General features: G+C 37.9%; 1 protein-coding gene across 2 annotated transcripts; it reads right to left on the bottom strand.

Moving 5' to 3' along the window:
- Window positions 1-3,853: 3,853 nt before the first annotated feature.
- On the bottom strand, window positions 3,854-16,250 carry LOC107937325 (protein MODIFIED TRANSPORT TO THE VACUOLE 1). 2 transcript variants are annotated; one of them, XM_041116287.1, is made up of 6 exons: window positions 15,764-16,250; window positions 14,559-15,305; window positions 14,132-14,284; window positions 7,129-8,070; window positions 6,341-6,383; window positions 3,854-3,985 (listed from the first exon to the last, which is right to left on the bottom strand). In XM_041116287.1, the coding sequence occupies exons 1-5, from the start codon at window positions 15,968-15,970 to the stop codon at window positions 6,342-6,344; spliced, it is 2,091 nt and encodes a 696-aa protein (XP_040972221.1). In that variant the 5' UTR covers window positions 15,971-16,250; the 3' UTR covers window positions 3,854-3,985; window position 6,341. The 2 variants fall into 2 exon arrangements, with proteins under 2 accessions (XP_040972221.1, XP_040972220.1); XM_041116286.1 differs by lacking the exon at window positions 3,854-3,985 and having other exon boundaries at window positions 5,821-6,383.
- Between the last annotated feature and the right edge of the window lie 418 nt (window positions 16,251-16,668).

The raw sequence follows: 16,668 nt of genomic DNA, 5'->3' as shown, positions 1-16,668 counted from the left end.
CACTTCCAAGTTGATGTTTTATCGGCGGACTTTGCACTCTCAGCGCAAGGGTGAAATGAGCATGAAAGATTTTTTAGTCAAGATTAAAGGCTGCTATGATCATCTTGCCAGTTGTGGTGAAATCATTAGTGAGCATGAGCACATCACTGCAATTCTCAATGGACTTCCTCCAGACTATGAATCTATTATTACCATTGTTACTTCCAGCCAAGTTCCCTACACGGTTCAAGGAGTAGTGTCTATGCTTCTTGATGCTGAAGCACGACAACAGCTTGTGAGTACTGAAATTTCTAGTTCAGCTAATGTGGTGTCGCATCAAACGTCTGACTCCACAGTTTCTAATGATTCCATTCCTTCTTATCAACCATCGTCTATGAGTCGGGGGCGTGGGCGAGGGCGTTCTTTTCACTCGAAAATTCAATGTCAGTTGTGTGGGAAGGCTGGTCATCTTGTTGATCGCTGTTATCATCGGTTTGACTGTTCTTACAAGAGTACCAACTACAGGCCTCCTCCACAAGCAAACATCAGCATGGCTGGTTCCGGTCCTTTTACTACGCCTTGGTTCACTTCTTCTCAACCTCAATGGAATTCATCAGGTTGGTGTTTTTCCACTTCTCCATCTTCTACTTGGACTAATCCGTTTGTTGGTAGTCCTCCACAACAGGTTCCCATGCCGTCCTCTGGCACAGCTCCAACACCACCTCAGGCGTATGTAGCAACCCCTGAAACTGTAGCTGATAATTCTTGGTATCCGGATTCAGGGGCCACGCATCATTTAACAAATTCAGCCAGCTCCATTGGTGATGCTGGATCTTTCAAAGGCCCAGGTAAGGTATTTGTTGGCAATGGTTCGGCTTTGCCTGTTATGTCTGCTGGACAGTCGTCCTTGCTTACTCACTCTCGACCTCTGTACATGCGATCTTTGTTACTGGTTCCTGGAATTACTAAAAATCTATTATCTGTCTCCAAGTTTGCCAAAGACAATAAGGTCATGTTTGAATTTTTCCCTGATCAGTGCCAGGTGCGTGATTTGAAGACAAGGGAGATTTTACTTCGTGGTTCCGTTCATCATGGGTTATACAGGCTTCATATTAATCAGTCTACTGGAGCTCATGTGCCTTCTAAGTCTGCTCATTGTTTTTCGACTAGTGTCAAACTTCCTCTTAGTGTTTGGCACTATCGACTAGGACACCCCTGTCGTGCTAATCTTACAAAAGCACTTATACGATGTAATATACCGTTTACTGATAGTAATAAATTTGTTGATTGTGTTGCATGTCATCTTGGTAAGGAATGTAAGCTTCCTTTTACAAAATCAGCAACTGTGTATACGTCACCTCTACAACTGGTTGTGGCTGATGTTTGGGGACCAGCTCCGATTGCTTCCAATGGTTTTCGATATTACGTTGCCTTCACCGATGCTTATTCTAGGTATACATGGCTTTATTTTCTGAAGAACAAGACTGAAATTCAAACTGTGTTTCCACAATTTCATCGCCAAGCTGAAAGAATACTTGGAACAAAGCTCAAGTCTCTGCAGACAGATGGGGGAGGAGAGTTTCAGGCATTGAAAACTTATCTTAATCAACAAGGTATTGTGCACCGACTCACTTGTCCCTACACATCTGCTCAGAATGGCCTTGTTGAACGCAAACACAGGCAGATTGTTGAAGCAGGTCTTTCTATGTTAGCTCATGCATCAATGCCTCTGATGTTTTGGAATGAAGCCTTCTGCAGTGCCGTATTCTTGATTAACAGGTTACCCTCTCATCCCTTGGGTGATGTCTCACCATATGAAAAACTATTCCAAACAAAACCCGATTACTCTTACCTTAGAACTTTTGGTTGTTTATGCTTTCCCAACATTCGGCCATTTACCAAAACAAAGTTACAATTTCGTTCAATACCCTGTGTTTTTCTAGGTTACTCCTCAGTACATAAAGGTTATAAATGTAAAGACCCCAATGGCAAAGTCTATGTCACCCGTCATGTCACCTTTAATGAAACTACTTTTCCATACAAAAGTTATTGTTCACCAGTCACATCACCTATTTCTAGTCCACAAGTTAGTGCTAAACTTTTAGTTGTTCCTTCACCTCATGTGTCGTGTTCTAGCACTTTGCCTACACCTCCACTACACCTATCCCATCACATTCAACACCTACCTCCACTACACCTTTTCCATCCCATTCAATGTCTCACTCACAATCTGCTTCCCATAATATAATACATAATACACCTACTTTATCACCTTTACCACCTTTTTCTCAACAAACAGTACCATCCCCACAATCTGCACCTGTGTCGACTTCTCTTCAACAACAGGAGCAAACCCTCCAACCCTTGACACTCAACAATCATCACATGATTACCAGAAGCAAGGCTGGAGTTTTTAAGCCAAAGGTGTATCTTAGTACAGCAGCTTCTTCCCCAAAAGATGATCCTTCCAATATTCATGAGGCAATGATGTTTGAGTGTTGGCAGGAAGCAGTTTATAGTGAGCTCCAAGCCTTGGCACGAAATAATACCTGGACTTTGTGCTCCCTTCCAGAGAATCGGAGGGCAGTAGGGTGCAAATGGTTGTTTAAGGTAAAAAGAAAGTCTGATGGCTCCATTGACAGATACAAGGCTCGGTTAGTTGCAAAAGGTTTTTCTCAACATGCTGGGTTTGATTTTCATAATACGTATAGTCCAGTGGTTCGAGCTTCCACCATCCGCACTGTTCTTTCACTTGCAATTATGCAGGGGTGGTCTCTTCGCCAAGTCGACATCAACAATGCTTTCCTCAATGGTAAGCTTACTGAAGAAATATACATGGACCAACCTCCTGGCTTTGAAGTCCCAAGTGCCTCTGGTCAGAAACTGGTGTGCAAACTAAATAAAGCACTGTATGGTTTGAGACAAGCTCCTCGTGCCTGGTTTCAGACTCTTAAGGAGTATCTCGTGACTCAACTCGATTTTCAAGCATCTAAAGCTGATTCCTCCTTGTTCATTCGTGTGTTTGATGGGAAGTGTCTTCTACTCATGGTATATGTTGATGATATTGTCCTTACTGGAAGTCATGATCAAGACATTGAAGATACTGTGCAGCGTCTTCACAGCAAATTTGCTCTCAAGGACATGGGAGCACTCAGTTTTTTTTTGGGCATTGATGTTCGACGCACTTCACAGGGGCTGATGCTCAGTCAAAAGAAATATGTTACTGAACTACTTGAGAAGACTGGAATGCTTGGAGCAGCATCCACACCAACTCCGATGGTAAGCACGCCTAAGCTAGTAGCTTCTGATGGCAGTCCTCCATTTGCTGATGTGCACTTATATAGAAGTGTTGTGGGCATGCTTCAATATGTCTGTATTACACGGCCTGACTTGTCGTTCTGCACCAATAAACTTAGCCAATACATGAGTGCACCAAGTGACACTCACTGGAGAGCAGTCAAACGGGTATTAAGATATTTAGCTGGCACCATGGACCATGGTTTGTGTCTTACAGCAGGACAACTAGAACTGGTAGGATATTCGGATGCTGACTGGGCTTCTTCCATTGAAGATTGGTGTTCCACTTCTGGATATGTGGTATATCTTGGATCAAATCCGGTGGCTTGGTGTTCAAAGAAACAGTCTGTAGTCTCTCGATCCTCTGCTGAAGCAGAATATCGCAGCTTGGCTAACTGCGTGTCTGAACTCCTATCTATTCAACAGTTGCTAAATGAAGTTGGAATGTCAATGTCTAAGATACCAACCATCTGGTGCCACAACTCTTCTACAGTATCTGTTGCTGAAAATCCTACTCATCATACTAAAATGAAACACGTTGAAATAGACCATCATTTTGTTCGTGAAAAAATACTTGCTGGTTGTTTACAAGTCAATTTTGTTCCCTCTGCTCAACAAATTGCAGATGTCCTTACAAAACCAATCATGCCTAAGCAATTTTCTTCCTTCAGACGTGCTCTTCGAGTGCTGCCATCGAAAGATCTTTGTACTACAAAAACAAATAAGCAAGGGGAATGTTAGAGTAGTTATCAAAGTAGTTAAGACTGTTAGTATGGTTATCAGTTGCAGTTAGTCTGTTCTAGCAGTTTCTTTATTGTACGTATGCCTATAAATGCATGAGACTTCTACATGCATTAAATAAGAAATAATAAAAAGTAAGAAAGTCTTCTTTTCTGAATATTTTTGCATAAGTCTAACAAAACCTAGGTAATTCCCTCTAAAAACCCCGAATTTTTCTCTTATACTAAAAAGCAAATACTAATTCTAAAATATAAATGAAATTAAAAAGATTAAATAGTTTTTCCTATAAAAATCCAATTTCTTTTTTTTGTATAAAAACCCAAGGAACTTCTTATAAAATCCAAGTTTTTCTCTCTTATAAGAAAACTAAAATTAATTCTAAAAATGGAAAATAAAAAAAAAGATAAATTGGTGTATATTGTATACATTTGAATCACAATATAAAAATAAATTGGTGTATTTATTTCTTTAATGTGTATGATTAAATTAAAATTAAAGTTTTAAGTATACATTTGAACCACAATTAAAGTTTCACGTGTATAATTGCACCAAACTGAAGTTCATGTATACAATTCCACATTCAAATAAAGTTCATATATAATTTTGAGATTTATCTCTTATGTTTATTTGTAATTTTATAAATTCAATTTAGACCAATCACATTGCTCACAATTTTATCGAAAATAGATCTAAAACTGATAATTTACTACAAGAATTTTTTATTTGAATTTTAAATCACATAGTTTGCGTTTCAAATGAATCAACTACTTCATAATTCCATAATTAAACAAGGGCTTACTTGGTATGCAATTTATCTATAATTTTATGGGAGCTAAGCATATGATTGAAGCGAAGAACTGAGCCAGAATCAAGAGCTTATTGTAGTGCTTGTTAGTTTGTTTAAGATTGAAAAATGATATAAACCACCCCATTCAAAACAAAAAATAGAACAAATAATGTATTGAGTCTTTGAGTATTTAGGTTTGAATTTTATTATGCGCAACTATAATGAGTGGATTTTAATTCTATTATATGCGTATACCATATGTAACTTTTGTTTAAATCTTTTCTATTTAGCCTACTTTTCATCCGTCATTATTTATAATTATTTAATTCTATATTGTAATTAATTAAATATACTAAATCAGTAATAGTGAAAGTAAAAAAATGGAAGGTAGGAAAATGGGAAAAGTAAAAGGGGGTATAAAGTATAAACCCAATAATTTAGTTAATCTCCAAAAGAATAGAGAGGCCCCATCACCCACACAGCATCAATCAAGACAAATCGGTGTGATCTTCAATTATAGCTGTTTTGTTTTGCTTTTGCCTGTCTCAATAAGGAAATTGGAAAAAGTAAAAGGTACAAATCAAACCCCATAAATTCAATTATGTCCCTTCTTTCACGTCTCTTCTCCCTTCTTTCACGTCTATTCTCCCTTCTTTGAAGCCTCCTTATTTTGAACGGAATGCAAAAAATTCTAAAAATTGCAAAGTGTTTTGTTGTTGTGTGATATTTAAATTTTAATTAGTGGTATTTTTCTTATATTTGATTAAAGCTTAGTAATCTCTTTATAATTATTTTAATTACTTTTTTTTTCAATTAAACTAGCAACATTCATTCAAAACAAAAAAATACATACTTTTACTTTCATATGAAATTAAAGTAATGCTAATTTAGTTAATTGTTGAAACTAAACCAACCAAACTAATTAAATTTCAGTTTTGATATAACCGGAATGGTTTAAACCAAACATTAATTATACTTGAAATATATATTAAATATGAAAAATACATTCAGAACTATTAAGTGATCCTATTTTACACTAACAAAGATACAAAAAAAAAAGGGGGGGAAGAGAAAAATTCGAAAAGTTGAGCTAGAAATAACAAATACGAATATGAATCTTAATTATTAAATTAAAAAACAATTAAATACAAAACTCATCTTAGTTGATTCATGTAACCATGGTGAAAAAATGGTATTCAGCAAGTTTAGAATTCGAATCTCAGCATCTTCTATCCTTACACCATTCCTAAGAGGCCTCATTTATTTAAACATTTTTTTCATTTTACTCTTTTTTTTGTTTGGAACAATTAACTGCACAAAGATTTTTCCAATTTTCTTTCATCTCGAGTACAAAGCCTAAAAGATTCATAGCCTATACATTTTAATTATAAGGATGTTACCCCCCCCCCAAACTACATGCAAAGCAATGGTCAACGATGCATGTAATGTCAAAGCTTCATTGTTCCAAAAGAACAGTACTATTAATTTAAGGGTCGTAATATTCTATAAGACGGTATGTAGGGTGCAAGCACAAACCTTACACCGTCCTTTTTGGATCACGAGCTGCCGCAAGATGGTCCTGCGAAACAGAAACCAGATACAAGATAAGAGAAAACAAAGAAAGCGAAGCAGAGGCATGTTGCCAAGCTAGTTTTGGTGTGTATAACCAGCATATGAGATGCAAATAGATAACTTAAATTATGGCACCATGGAGAAAATGATTTGCCTGACAAAGGAACTTCGCAAACAGAAAACTGCTGCAATAAGAGACTCGTGTTGTATGACCTATTTGCAGAAGGTTATATGCACAGTCATGAAGTGAATTATGGCATGATTTGGCATATAGCATAAAGAAAAGGAAAGCATCCCCAGGTTCAAACTGGTTTGACCCATGAAACTGGACGAGTTAATCAACCGGGTGGTGTTAGAACCTTTTAACGTATGTACAAGTAACTGAGCTCCAGAGAAAACACAACAGAGAACCATAATATATATATATAAGCTGCATTTTTTCCATGTTAGATTGCACAAGTTTAATAGCAAGTTATTACTACGAATCACTAGACAAACAGCAGAAGTCATTCAAAACAAAGATAGGATTGATAGGAAGCTAAAGGTTCTAAAATTTTGCTTCTTCAATTTTCCACCTGCCGATAAGGCAAATTCCTACAGAGCAAGCATATCCAATACAAGACATTCTGGGGTGGGATCTCATAAAATTTCGACTCATCATGGAACAATTACTTCAAACGTATAACTTATTACGAGAGGAGGAAATTCATGTAAGACTATCTTAAATAGCATATGCTAGAACTTAAACTTACCGAAATGAAATCAAATGCTCTTGTGTCCTCGTTCTTTGAACTATTTATCATTGAACTAGGCATTTGAGTTGCAAAATTTGACTGGAATATGTCAGGCAGAGGTGCTCCTCCATTAGATCCACTGGAAACATTATTGATGCCAGCGTTTTTTGCATTACAATTGCCAAAGTGTTGTAAGTTAGACATTGTTGCAAGTAATTGCTGCTGAGCAATGAAACTACCCATAGCACCGTAATTCATAGGTTGAGAAGAAAAGGCTGGGTTCACCATTATTCCAGGAGGAACGGCATATGGCATGGTCCCTAAAGGAAGCATCATATTTGCATTCATCCCAGCGGCTTGGGAACCATGGAAACCACTCAAAACATCACTAGAAGCTTGATTGCTGAAATTGGAAAATATTTTTTCAGCGCGTATCTCAGAAGAGATTCCTTTCTGTTTCAAATTAGATGAATTCTCATTCATTGACAAGCCAGTCATTATACCACTAACAGAATTTTTTTGATTCTCTGGCAGAGCTTCAGAATTGGTTCCAAAGATATCAATTACTTCAGATTTTCTATTTGCAGCCATAGAATTACCATCGACAACTGACTTGTCATTTATAGTTATCCCAGAGAAGAGATCACCCAAATTTTCTCTACCCTCACCAGTGTGAAATGAGACATCTGCAAAGGGATCATCATCATTTTTCTGTTCCCTGGTGCTGAGACCAGCACCCAGGTCATCTACTAATAACTCATCCATAAGTGGGTTTACAGTCAGATTCGGAGTCTTTTGATCATGTTGGTTTTTTGTGGAATTATCTAGTTCATTACAATCATCCTGGTCACCAGTGTCTAACAGGTCAGGCATTTGAACAGGTGTCGTCTCCGCGTTCGAAGACTTTTTTGAATGACTTGCCAAACCTCCTATCTGTTCCCCATTCAAAAGGATCAACACCTGTTTACCAATACCATATATATGTCAAACTCAACCACTCGACTGTAGCATGTACTTCTGTTGCGCGGAAGCGTGTGAAAGAGTAAAATTATTGTACTAAAAAATCACACTAAGTTCAATTCCCAGGAAAGAGAGGTGAATCACGAGGATCACTTAAGTACCAAGTCTTTCCTAGCCAGAATATCCCTCTATCGTAATTTAATAGCACAATAAATCACTACAATCACACTCACAAAATATGAACAATAAATAGTAAAGAACACCAGAATTTTAACGAGGTTCGGCAAATCTTGCCTACGTCCTCGGGCACTACCAAATATATTTCACTCCAAAAATACAAGTGAAAGTTTACAAATAGGGAGAGAGAACAATTGCCTTAAGTAGAGAATGGCAAGTGTGGGATGATGAGAATGAGCAATGGTTGGCCTATTTATAGTTGAGATTCAAGGGCCACCTTGCAAAGTCACTATTCACTTAGGGACCAAAAATTGCTATTTTCCCATGCCCAACACTAAATAAATATTTGGTGCCCATAACTTTGACCTTTCCAAAGTATGGGTAGGTATGGGAAAGGTATGGGCAAGGTATGGGGTATGGGTATATTCTAATAATCTCCACCTTGAAGATTTGATTAGGATAATCTTATCTTCACACAATTCTTTCTGCTTTTGACAACAATACTTGATAGTGCCTTCTTCAACTGTTAAACTTGCAGGATATTAATCAAGTTCAAACAATGTTCGAACTTGGTTGCTGTTACCACCTTGGTCATCATATCTGCGGGATTATCTGCAGTCTTGATCTTCTGAAGACAAATTTTCCCCTCTTCAATAATTTCCCGCACAAAATGGAATCGTACGTCGATATGTTTTGTACGTGCATGATAGACTTGATTCTTTGCTAAATGAATAGCACTTTGACTATCACAATACACGTTAATATGCTCCTGAACCAACCCCAAGGTTTTAGCCATACCTTGTAACCAAACAGCCTCCTTTACAGCCTCTGTTACAGCCATGTACTCGGCTTCTGTGGTTGACAATGCAACTGTAGACTGTAGTGTAGACTTCCAACTTATTGGTCCTCCAGCAAGTGTAAACACATAACCGGTGGTTGATCTTCGCTTGTCCAAATCACCGGCATAGTCAGAATCAACGTACCCAATAACACCTTTACCAAGTGTATTATCCTGCTTGAACAGTAATCCAACATCCACGGTCTTCTGAATATACCGTAGAATCCATTTCACAGCTTGCCAATGTCCTTTTCCAGGATTATGCATATACCTGCTCACTATACTAACTGCCTGTGAAATGTCGGGTCTTGTACACACCATTGCATACATCAAGCTACCCACTGCATTAGAATACGGAACTTGCAACATGTATTCTTGTTCCGTATTCGTCGAAGGAGATAGTTGTGCAGAAAGCTTGAAATGAGAAGCCAACGGGGTACTTACAGGTTTGGTCTGCTCGTTCATGCCAAACTGCTGTAGTACTTTCTTCAAATACTGCTTCTGAGACAAGCTAACTCTGCCATGAGCTCTATCTCTACATATTTCCATGCCGAGAATCTTTTTAGCTTCTCCTAGATCTTTCATCTCAAACTCGAGATTGAGTTGAGTCTTCAATCTTTCAATCTCAACTTTGCTCTTAGATGCTATTAGCATATCATCAACATATAAGAGCAAGTATATGAAAGTTCATTCTTGTAGCTTCTGAAAATACACGCAATGATCAAATTTACTTCTTGTGTACTTTTGCCCTTTCATGAACTGATCAAATCGCTTGTACCACTGCCTCGGAGATTGCTTCAATCCATAAAGCGACTTTGTCAGTTTGCAAACCCAATTTTCTTTTCCAGCAACCTTGAATCCATCTGGCTGAGTCATATAGATTTCCTCTTCCAAATCACCGTGTAAAAACGCGGTCTTCACATCAAGCTGAACTAGTTCAAGATCATATTGCGCAACCAAGGCTAGCAAAATCCGAATAGACGAATGCTTCACAACTGGAGAAAACACTTCATTGTAGTCTATTCCTTCTTTCTGAGCGTAACCCTTTGCTACCAATCTAGCCTTGTATCGAATTTCATTTTTACCAGGAAATCCTTCCTTCTTTGCATATACCCATTTGCATCCAATTGCCTTCTTTCCTTTGGGCAGTCTCACCAACTCCCAAGTCCTATTTTTATGAAGAGACTGCATTTCTTCATTCATAGCTTGCTTCCACTTTACACCATCAGAGTTACTTATTGCTTCTGTGTAAGTGGAAGGAACATCATCATCTGCAATTGGAAGTGCATAGGCCACCATATCGTCAAAGCGAGCAGGCTTACGAATCTCTCTTCTTGGCCTCCTATATGCAATTGAATCTTGTTGCTGTAGAAGTTCTTGGGTCGAAACTTCTTCATCATTTGTTCTTTCAATATTAGCTGGATCATCATTAACCTTTTCAAACTCCACCTGCTGCAAAGTACTACTGGTTTTGTCATCCTTTTGTGAATCCTCGTTCTTCATCATGGTTGATTCATCAAAAGTTACATCTCTACTGAAAACAATCTTCCTTGTATCAGGACACCAGAGACGGTATCCTTTTACACCACCAGTTATACCCATGAATAATGCTTTCTTTGCTCTTGGGTCTAACTTAGATTCTTTTACATGATAATATGCAGTGGAACCAAAAACATGTAAAGAATCATAATCAGTAGCAGGTTTACCAGTCCACATCTCCATAGGAGTTTTTCCATTTATTGCAGCTGATGGCAATCGGTTAATTAGATGGCACGCATATGTAACTGCCTCAGCCCAAAATTCCTTGCCCAATCCAGCATTGGACAACATACATCGAACTTTCTCCAGTATAGTCCGATTCATGCGTTCTGCCACCCCATTCTGCTGTGGTGTATCTCGAACAGTGAAGTGTCGCACAATGCCCTCATCTTGGCATACTTGTAGAAATGGATCGTTTTTGTACTCAGTACCATTATCTGATCGAAGTCGTTTGACCTTTCGACCAGTCTGAGTCTCCACCATCTTCTTCCACTTCAGAAATGCATCCAAAACTTCACTTTTTCTTTTCATTAGATACACCCATACTTTTCTTGAATAATCATCAAGAAAAGTGACAAAATAGTGCATACCTCCCAAAGAAGCCACTTTGGTAGGTCCCCACACATCACTGTGAACGTAGTCCAGAATTCCTTTCGTATTTGTGAATTGCTGAACCAAATTTTACCCTCGTCTGCTTGCCCAGAACACAATGTTCACAGAATTCCAATTTGCAAGAATTTGCACCTTTCAACAAGCCTTGCTTCGCCAAAGTCTGCAAAGCTTTTTCACCAGCATGTCCCAATCGCCTATGCCATAACCTGGTAGCCTCTGAATCTGCATCTTTCGCAGAAGCTGTTGATGTTGATCCAATAACTGTACTTCCATTTAAATAGTACAAGTTATTTCTTCTAGTGCCTTTCATCACCGTCAATACCCCAGCTACTACCTTTAGTAATCCATCTCTCAAAGTGATTGTGAGCCCTTTAGATTCTAGGGCCCCTAATGAGATGAGATTTTTCTTCAAGCTGGGTACATAGCGAACATCTGTCAGAACTTGGATTGATCCGTCATGGTTCTTCAATTTGATTGTACCTACACCCATTGTCTTACAGGCACTATCATTGCCCATAAAAACAACTCCACCTTCTAGTTCTTCAAGACTAGAAAACCAGTCCTTATTAGGACACATATGGTAAGTACATCCCGAATCCAATATCCACTCATCCGTTTGACATGCCATTGCCATGCCAACCAAGCTAAAATCTGACTCCTCATCATGCTCCGCTACACATGCATTAGAAATAGACTTGCCCTTTTGTAACTTAGGACAATTTTTTTTCCAATGCCCTTTCTCACGACAAAAGGCACATTCATCTTTGGCGGGTCTCCCTTTGGACTTACCCCTTCTACCAGGTTTGCTGCTGTGTGAACGACCTCTTACTGTTAAGACTTCTGCAGTTGTATCTCTGTGATCTCTTTTATCTTTCTTCCGAGTCTCAGATCTATACAACGCACTACAAACTGCATCAAATGTGATCGTGTCCTTCCCATGAAGCAATGTGGTGGTAAGATGATCATATTCATCAGGAAGGGAATTCAACAATAATAATGCCTTGTCTTCATCTTCAAATTTCTCATCCAAATTTAGCAAGTCTGCTAAAATTTTATTGAATGAGTTCACATGGTCATTCATCGACATACCGGGTGCATACGTGAATCGATAAAGTTTCTTTTTCATATAAAGCCTATTTTCAAGACTTTTCGTTAGAAACTTTTCTTCCAGTGTATCCCATAACTTCTTCGCTGATGTCTCCCTCATGACAGAGTACTTCTGCTCTTTGGCCAAACATAGGCGGATTGTACCACACGCCTGTCTATTGATCTTGGCCCACTCCTTGTCATCCATCTTGTCAGGTTTTTCTTCAAGGGCTATATCTAGCTCTTGCTGACATAAGACATCCAGGATCTCACATTGCCACATACCAAAATTATTGGTACCGTCAAATTTCTCTACTTCAAATTTTGCATTTGTCACAGTAGTCCTTGCTGATGACGATGCTGCTGCCATTTTTCTCCTCAATCCCAACTACTGTATACGTGAACAGTACCGTATACGTGAATAGTGCCGTATACATGAATAGTGCTGTATACGTGAATAGTGCTGTATACGTGAATAGTACCGTAAACGGTCGTATTTCCCAAGTACGAATCTGGCTCTGATACCAATTGTTGCGCGGAAGCGTGTGAAAGAGTAAAATTATTGTACTAAAAAATCACACTAAGTTCAATTCCCAGGAAAGAGAGGTGAATCACGAGGATCACTTAAGTACCAAGTCTTTCCTAGCCAGAATATCCCTCTATCGTAATTTAATAGCACAATAAATCACTACAATCACACTCACAAAATATGAACAATAAATAGTAAAGAACACCAGAATTTTAACGAGGTTCGGCAAATCTTGCCTACGTCCTCGGGCACTACCAAATATATTTCACTCCAAAAATACAAGTGAAAGTTTACAAATAGGGAGAGAGAACAATTGCCTTAAGTAGAGAATGGCAAGTGTGGGATGATGAGAATGAGCAATGGTTGGCCTATTTATAGTTGAGATTCAAGGGCCACCTTGCAAAGTCACTATTCACTTAGGGACCAAAAATTGTTATTTTCCCATGCCCAACACTAAATAAATATTTGGTGCCCATAACTTTGACCTTTCCAAAGTATGGGTAGGTATGGGAAAGGTATGGGCAAGGTATGGGGTATGGGTATATTCTAATAACTTCCTTAACTCAGAAAACAAGTATCCCTACCAGCTCTAAATTAGCATTTAGTGTACATAATAAAAGTCGTCTAACATTAAGAACCAAAGCATTAAAGATAAAACACAATGATCGTACAAAGATCATGAATATTTTCATTTATGCAGAAGAGTAACCAAAAGAAAGGAACTGAAACGTAATGTGACAACTGTCAAGAATCAACCGTTAGAATGTCTGAATTTGTAAGTTAGAACAAAAAGTAACGAGAAAGTTTTCCACAATAATAAAAAAAAACAAAACCACAAACAAATCAACCTGAAGGGTCTATTTCCATTTCTGGACGATAACAAAAATTTTCTAGATAAATATATATTATTTTAGAAGAAGAAACTAGTACACTAATCAACTTGGATATGCATAGATATGCCACCAATTCAATGCAAGACTTTAATGAACTCAACAAGAGGGAAAGTTCAGTTAGTCTTCCTACACTTTATCATCAAGCCAAAAGAAAATTTCCTTTCCCTAAAAGGAAGTTCTCAAGAATGAGTTGGATGAATTTTCCTAAATTCCAGTGACATCAGATTACTGAATTAGAGATTAATATAGCTGTTTAGTAAAACAACAGGGGGAAAACCCCTCAAAAAGCATGCCACCAAAAATGGTGCTCTATGCTGGATCTTAAATCATAAGAAAGAAGATATATTATCTTTCGGTTATACGTAAAGCAATGGGTTGTCAATTTACCTTGTTAGCCTTTTCTCTGAGAGAAGTTTGGGGAGACTCAGAACATCTCAAAACAGCATCTTTGTTCTCGGTAAAATAAGAAGCCACAATTAGAAAATGCTCATCTTTTTTCCTTAGAATGGACTCAAGCACGCACACAGCTTTCATGCGAACCTGACCATCAATAATTCTAGTTAAAATTAAAAGATAAAACATAAATACTTCCACTATTTTTTTGGGGGGGGGGGTGGGGGTGGAGGAGGAAAATTCAATATAAAATTATCAGAAATATGACACATGATCATCTAATCAGAACAGGATGCCTGCATGAATAGGTGTTATGCGTTAGAGTAGAAAGCCAACGTTTCAGCTAAGCACCTTCCGCCCCCACCATCACTGCCAGTGGCCTTGTCATCTCATGATTCAGTACATAGGAGCAAAGAGTTACCTGCCATATTGGCGATAGAAGCTTAGATTCAAGCGCCTGACTTAAAGCTAATACATCAAGCTTTGCAGCCTCCACTAGAAAAGATTGAATGGCATCTCGAGTAGGCTGTAGACGAACACCACCAGATGTCACTATGGTCTCCAATAACCTCTCTTCACGAGTTCTAGTCTCTGAATGATTTGAGCTGGATTCCCCATTTTTTGTTTCTGTCTTATATTCTCCTAAGTCCTGCCCCCAAGGTCCACTGGCAGTATTCATGGAAACTCCTTGAGTGTCACTGGGCAATACAACTGGTTCATACCTATCAGAATTGTCAATTTCTGTAGTCAATGACCTTCGAAGCGTAGGACCCTTGTTATATCCGTTATCATTCTTTCTAAACGAATGAACCTGAGTGAAACTACTAATTCCCTGCTTGATAGATGCACATCCAATACCAACAAACTCACTGAGAATTGATTTCTTATCATCTACAGGCGTTTCAAAGTTCGTATTTCCAAATCCTTGTATTCGTTTATTCAGATCATCAGCAGGCGAAGGCTTGCTGCTATTATTGTCCTCTGCAAATATAGCAGAAATAGTCTCTTGAGCATTGTCCCTTACAGCCTTATTGAGTGCATCCCCCTTCAAAGGATCAGGCTCCCCCTTGTAATGAAGTAACTGACGCACGGCGATTGAGTTCCTCTGCATGTCTCTCCTAAACTCCACACCACACCTTCCCACAACATATTTTATCAACCTCAAAGCCTGCAAAATATCACTAACAACCAAGTATCAACATGTTTTGATAATTTATAATCTTAGGATACAATTCACCCGCACGTAACCATGCAGTAACTCACAACATTCACATGGCAAAACATCATCGCTTTTGAACAATTAGACTCCTCTCCAGTGGAAAATTTCTCATCTTTATAGTTTATAAAATTTTAAATTGCTCCAATATGATAAATATTTGATTTAATCATTTAAAGATACATAATTTTTTAAAATTGTAAATATATATAATTTAATTCCGGCCAAAAAAAAAATTCTCCGTTCGCCCCTGCTCCTTTCCTTGCTTTTTAATTAGTTGCCTTTTCATTTTAGAACCACATTGAACTTAAATTATACGACCATTACTTAACTACTAGACGAAAATTTTCTCATAATGTACTACATTTAAGCAAAATGAAAAAAATTCGAAGCGAATTGAATGAAATCACCTTTTGTTTAACGATCGGACTTTTGTGATCGAGTCGTTTCAAGATAGACTCGGCGACCTCTTTCACGATACTAACATCCGAAGATCTCAAGAGTTCGGCGATCTCATCTAACTTATAAACGGGTGTTACTTTGTCTTCATTAGAGGTTGCCGCATCGATCATCCGCGATCTCCAATACGATTCCACCGCTCGCCTGCTGGAATCCATTCCGAAAATTGAAGAAAAAAAACAAAAAAAATTCTTATATTCGAAATTTGATTGAATTTGAAGAGTTCAATATTTGATCTATTTTCTTTGATCGTTTTGATTGAAAATGATGAAAAAATGTTGTTGAATTTTCGATTTGATTGCGATTAAAAGCGGAATTTGAATGCGATCCAATTAGGGTATCGTCCGTTTGTTATTTGATTTCTTCGCCTTTAAGAAATGGAAAAATAGGTAAAAACCATAATCTGAAAACTTCAAAACTTAAACAGAGGGAAAAGGAAGAGAGCGAAGAGCCGAAGACATGATTTGGTTGTTTTGGCTTTTATAGCTTTCTTAAACGTTTCAATTATTTTTGGCTTAATAGCTAATTTAGCCCCTGTGCAATAGATAAATTCTCAGTTTAATGCTTTATATTTTATTTTTGTGTCAATTTGATACATGCAATTCGATTTCACCCAGCTTGAGTTGTTTATTTGCGATATATCAGGTGTGGATTAGACCTGTTCATTGATTGAGTTATCTATCTAGGTTCGAAGATTTACTCGAAATTTTGTAGGATTTGAGTAAAAATTATTAGGCCCAAAAAAATAAGTTTGAGAAAAAAAATTATACCTGTTTAAAATATGGGTTGCTCTCAAGCTTGAACGCTCAAAGTCCGACTCTGATTTGGCTCGTTTTTAAATTTATAATATTTTATA

The sequence above is a fragment of the Gossypium hirsutum genome, chromosome A06 (assembly GCF_007990345.1).
Source record: "Gossypium hirsutum isolate 1008001.06 chromosome A06, Gossypium_hirsutum_v2.1, whole genome shotgun sequence".
NCBI lineage: Eukaryota > Viridiplantae > Streptophyta > Magnoliopsida > Malvales > Malvaceae > Gossypium > Gossypium hirsutum.
Note: the sequence above shows the minus strand (reverse complement) of the source record. Positions and strands in the feature narration are given on the sequence as shown.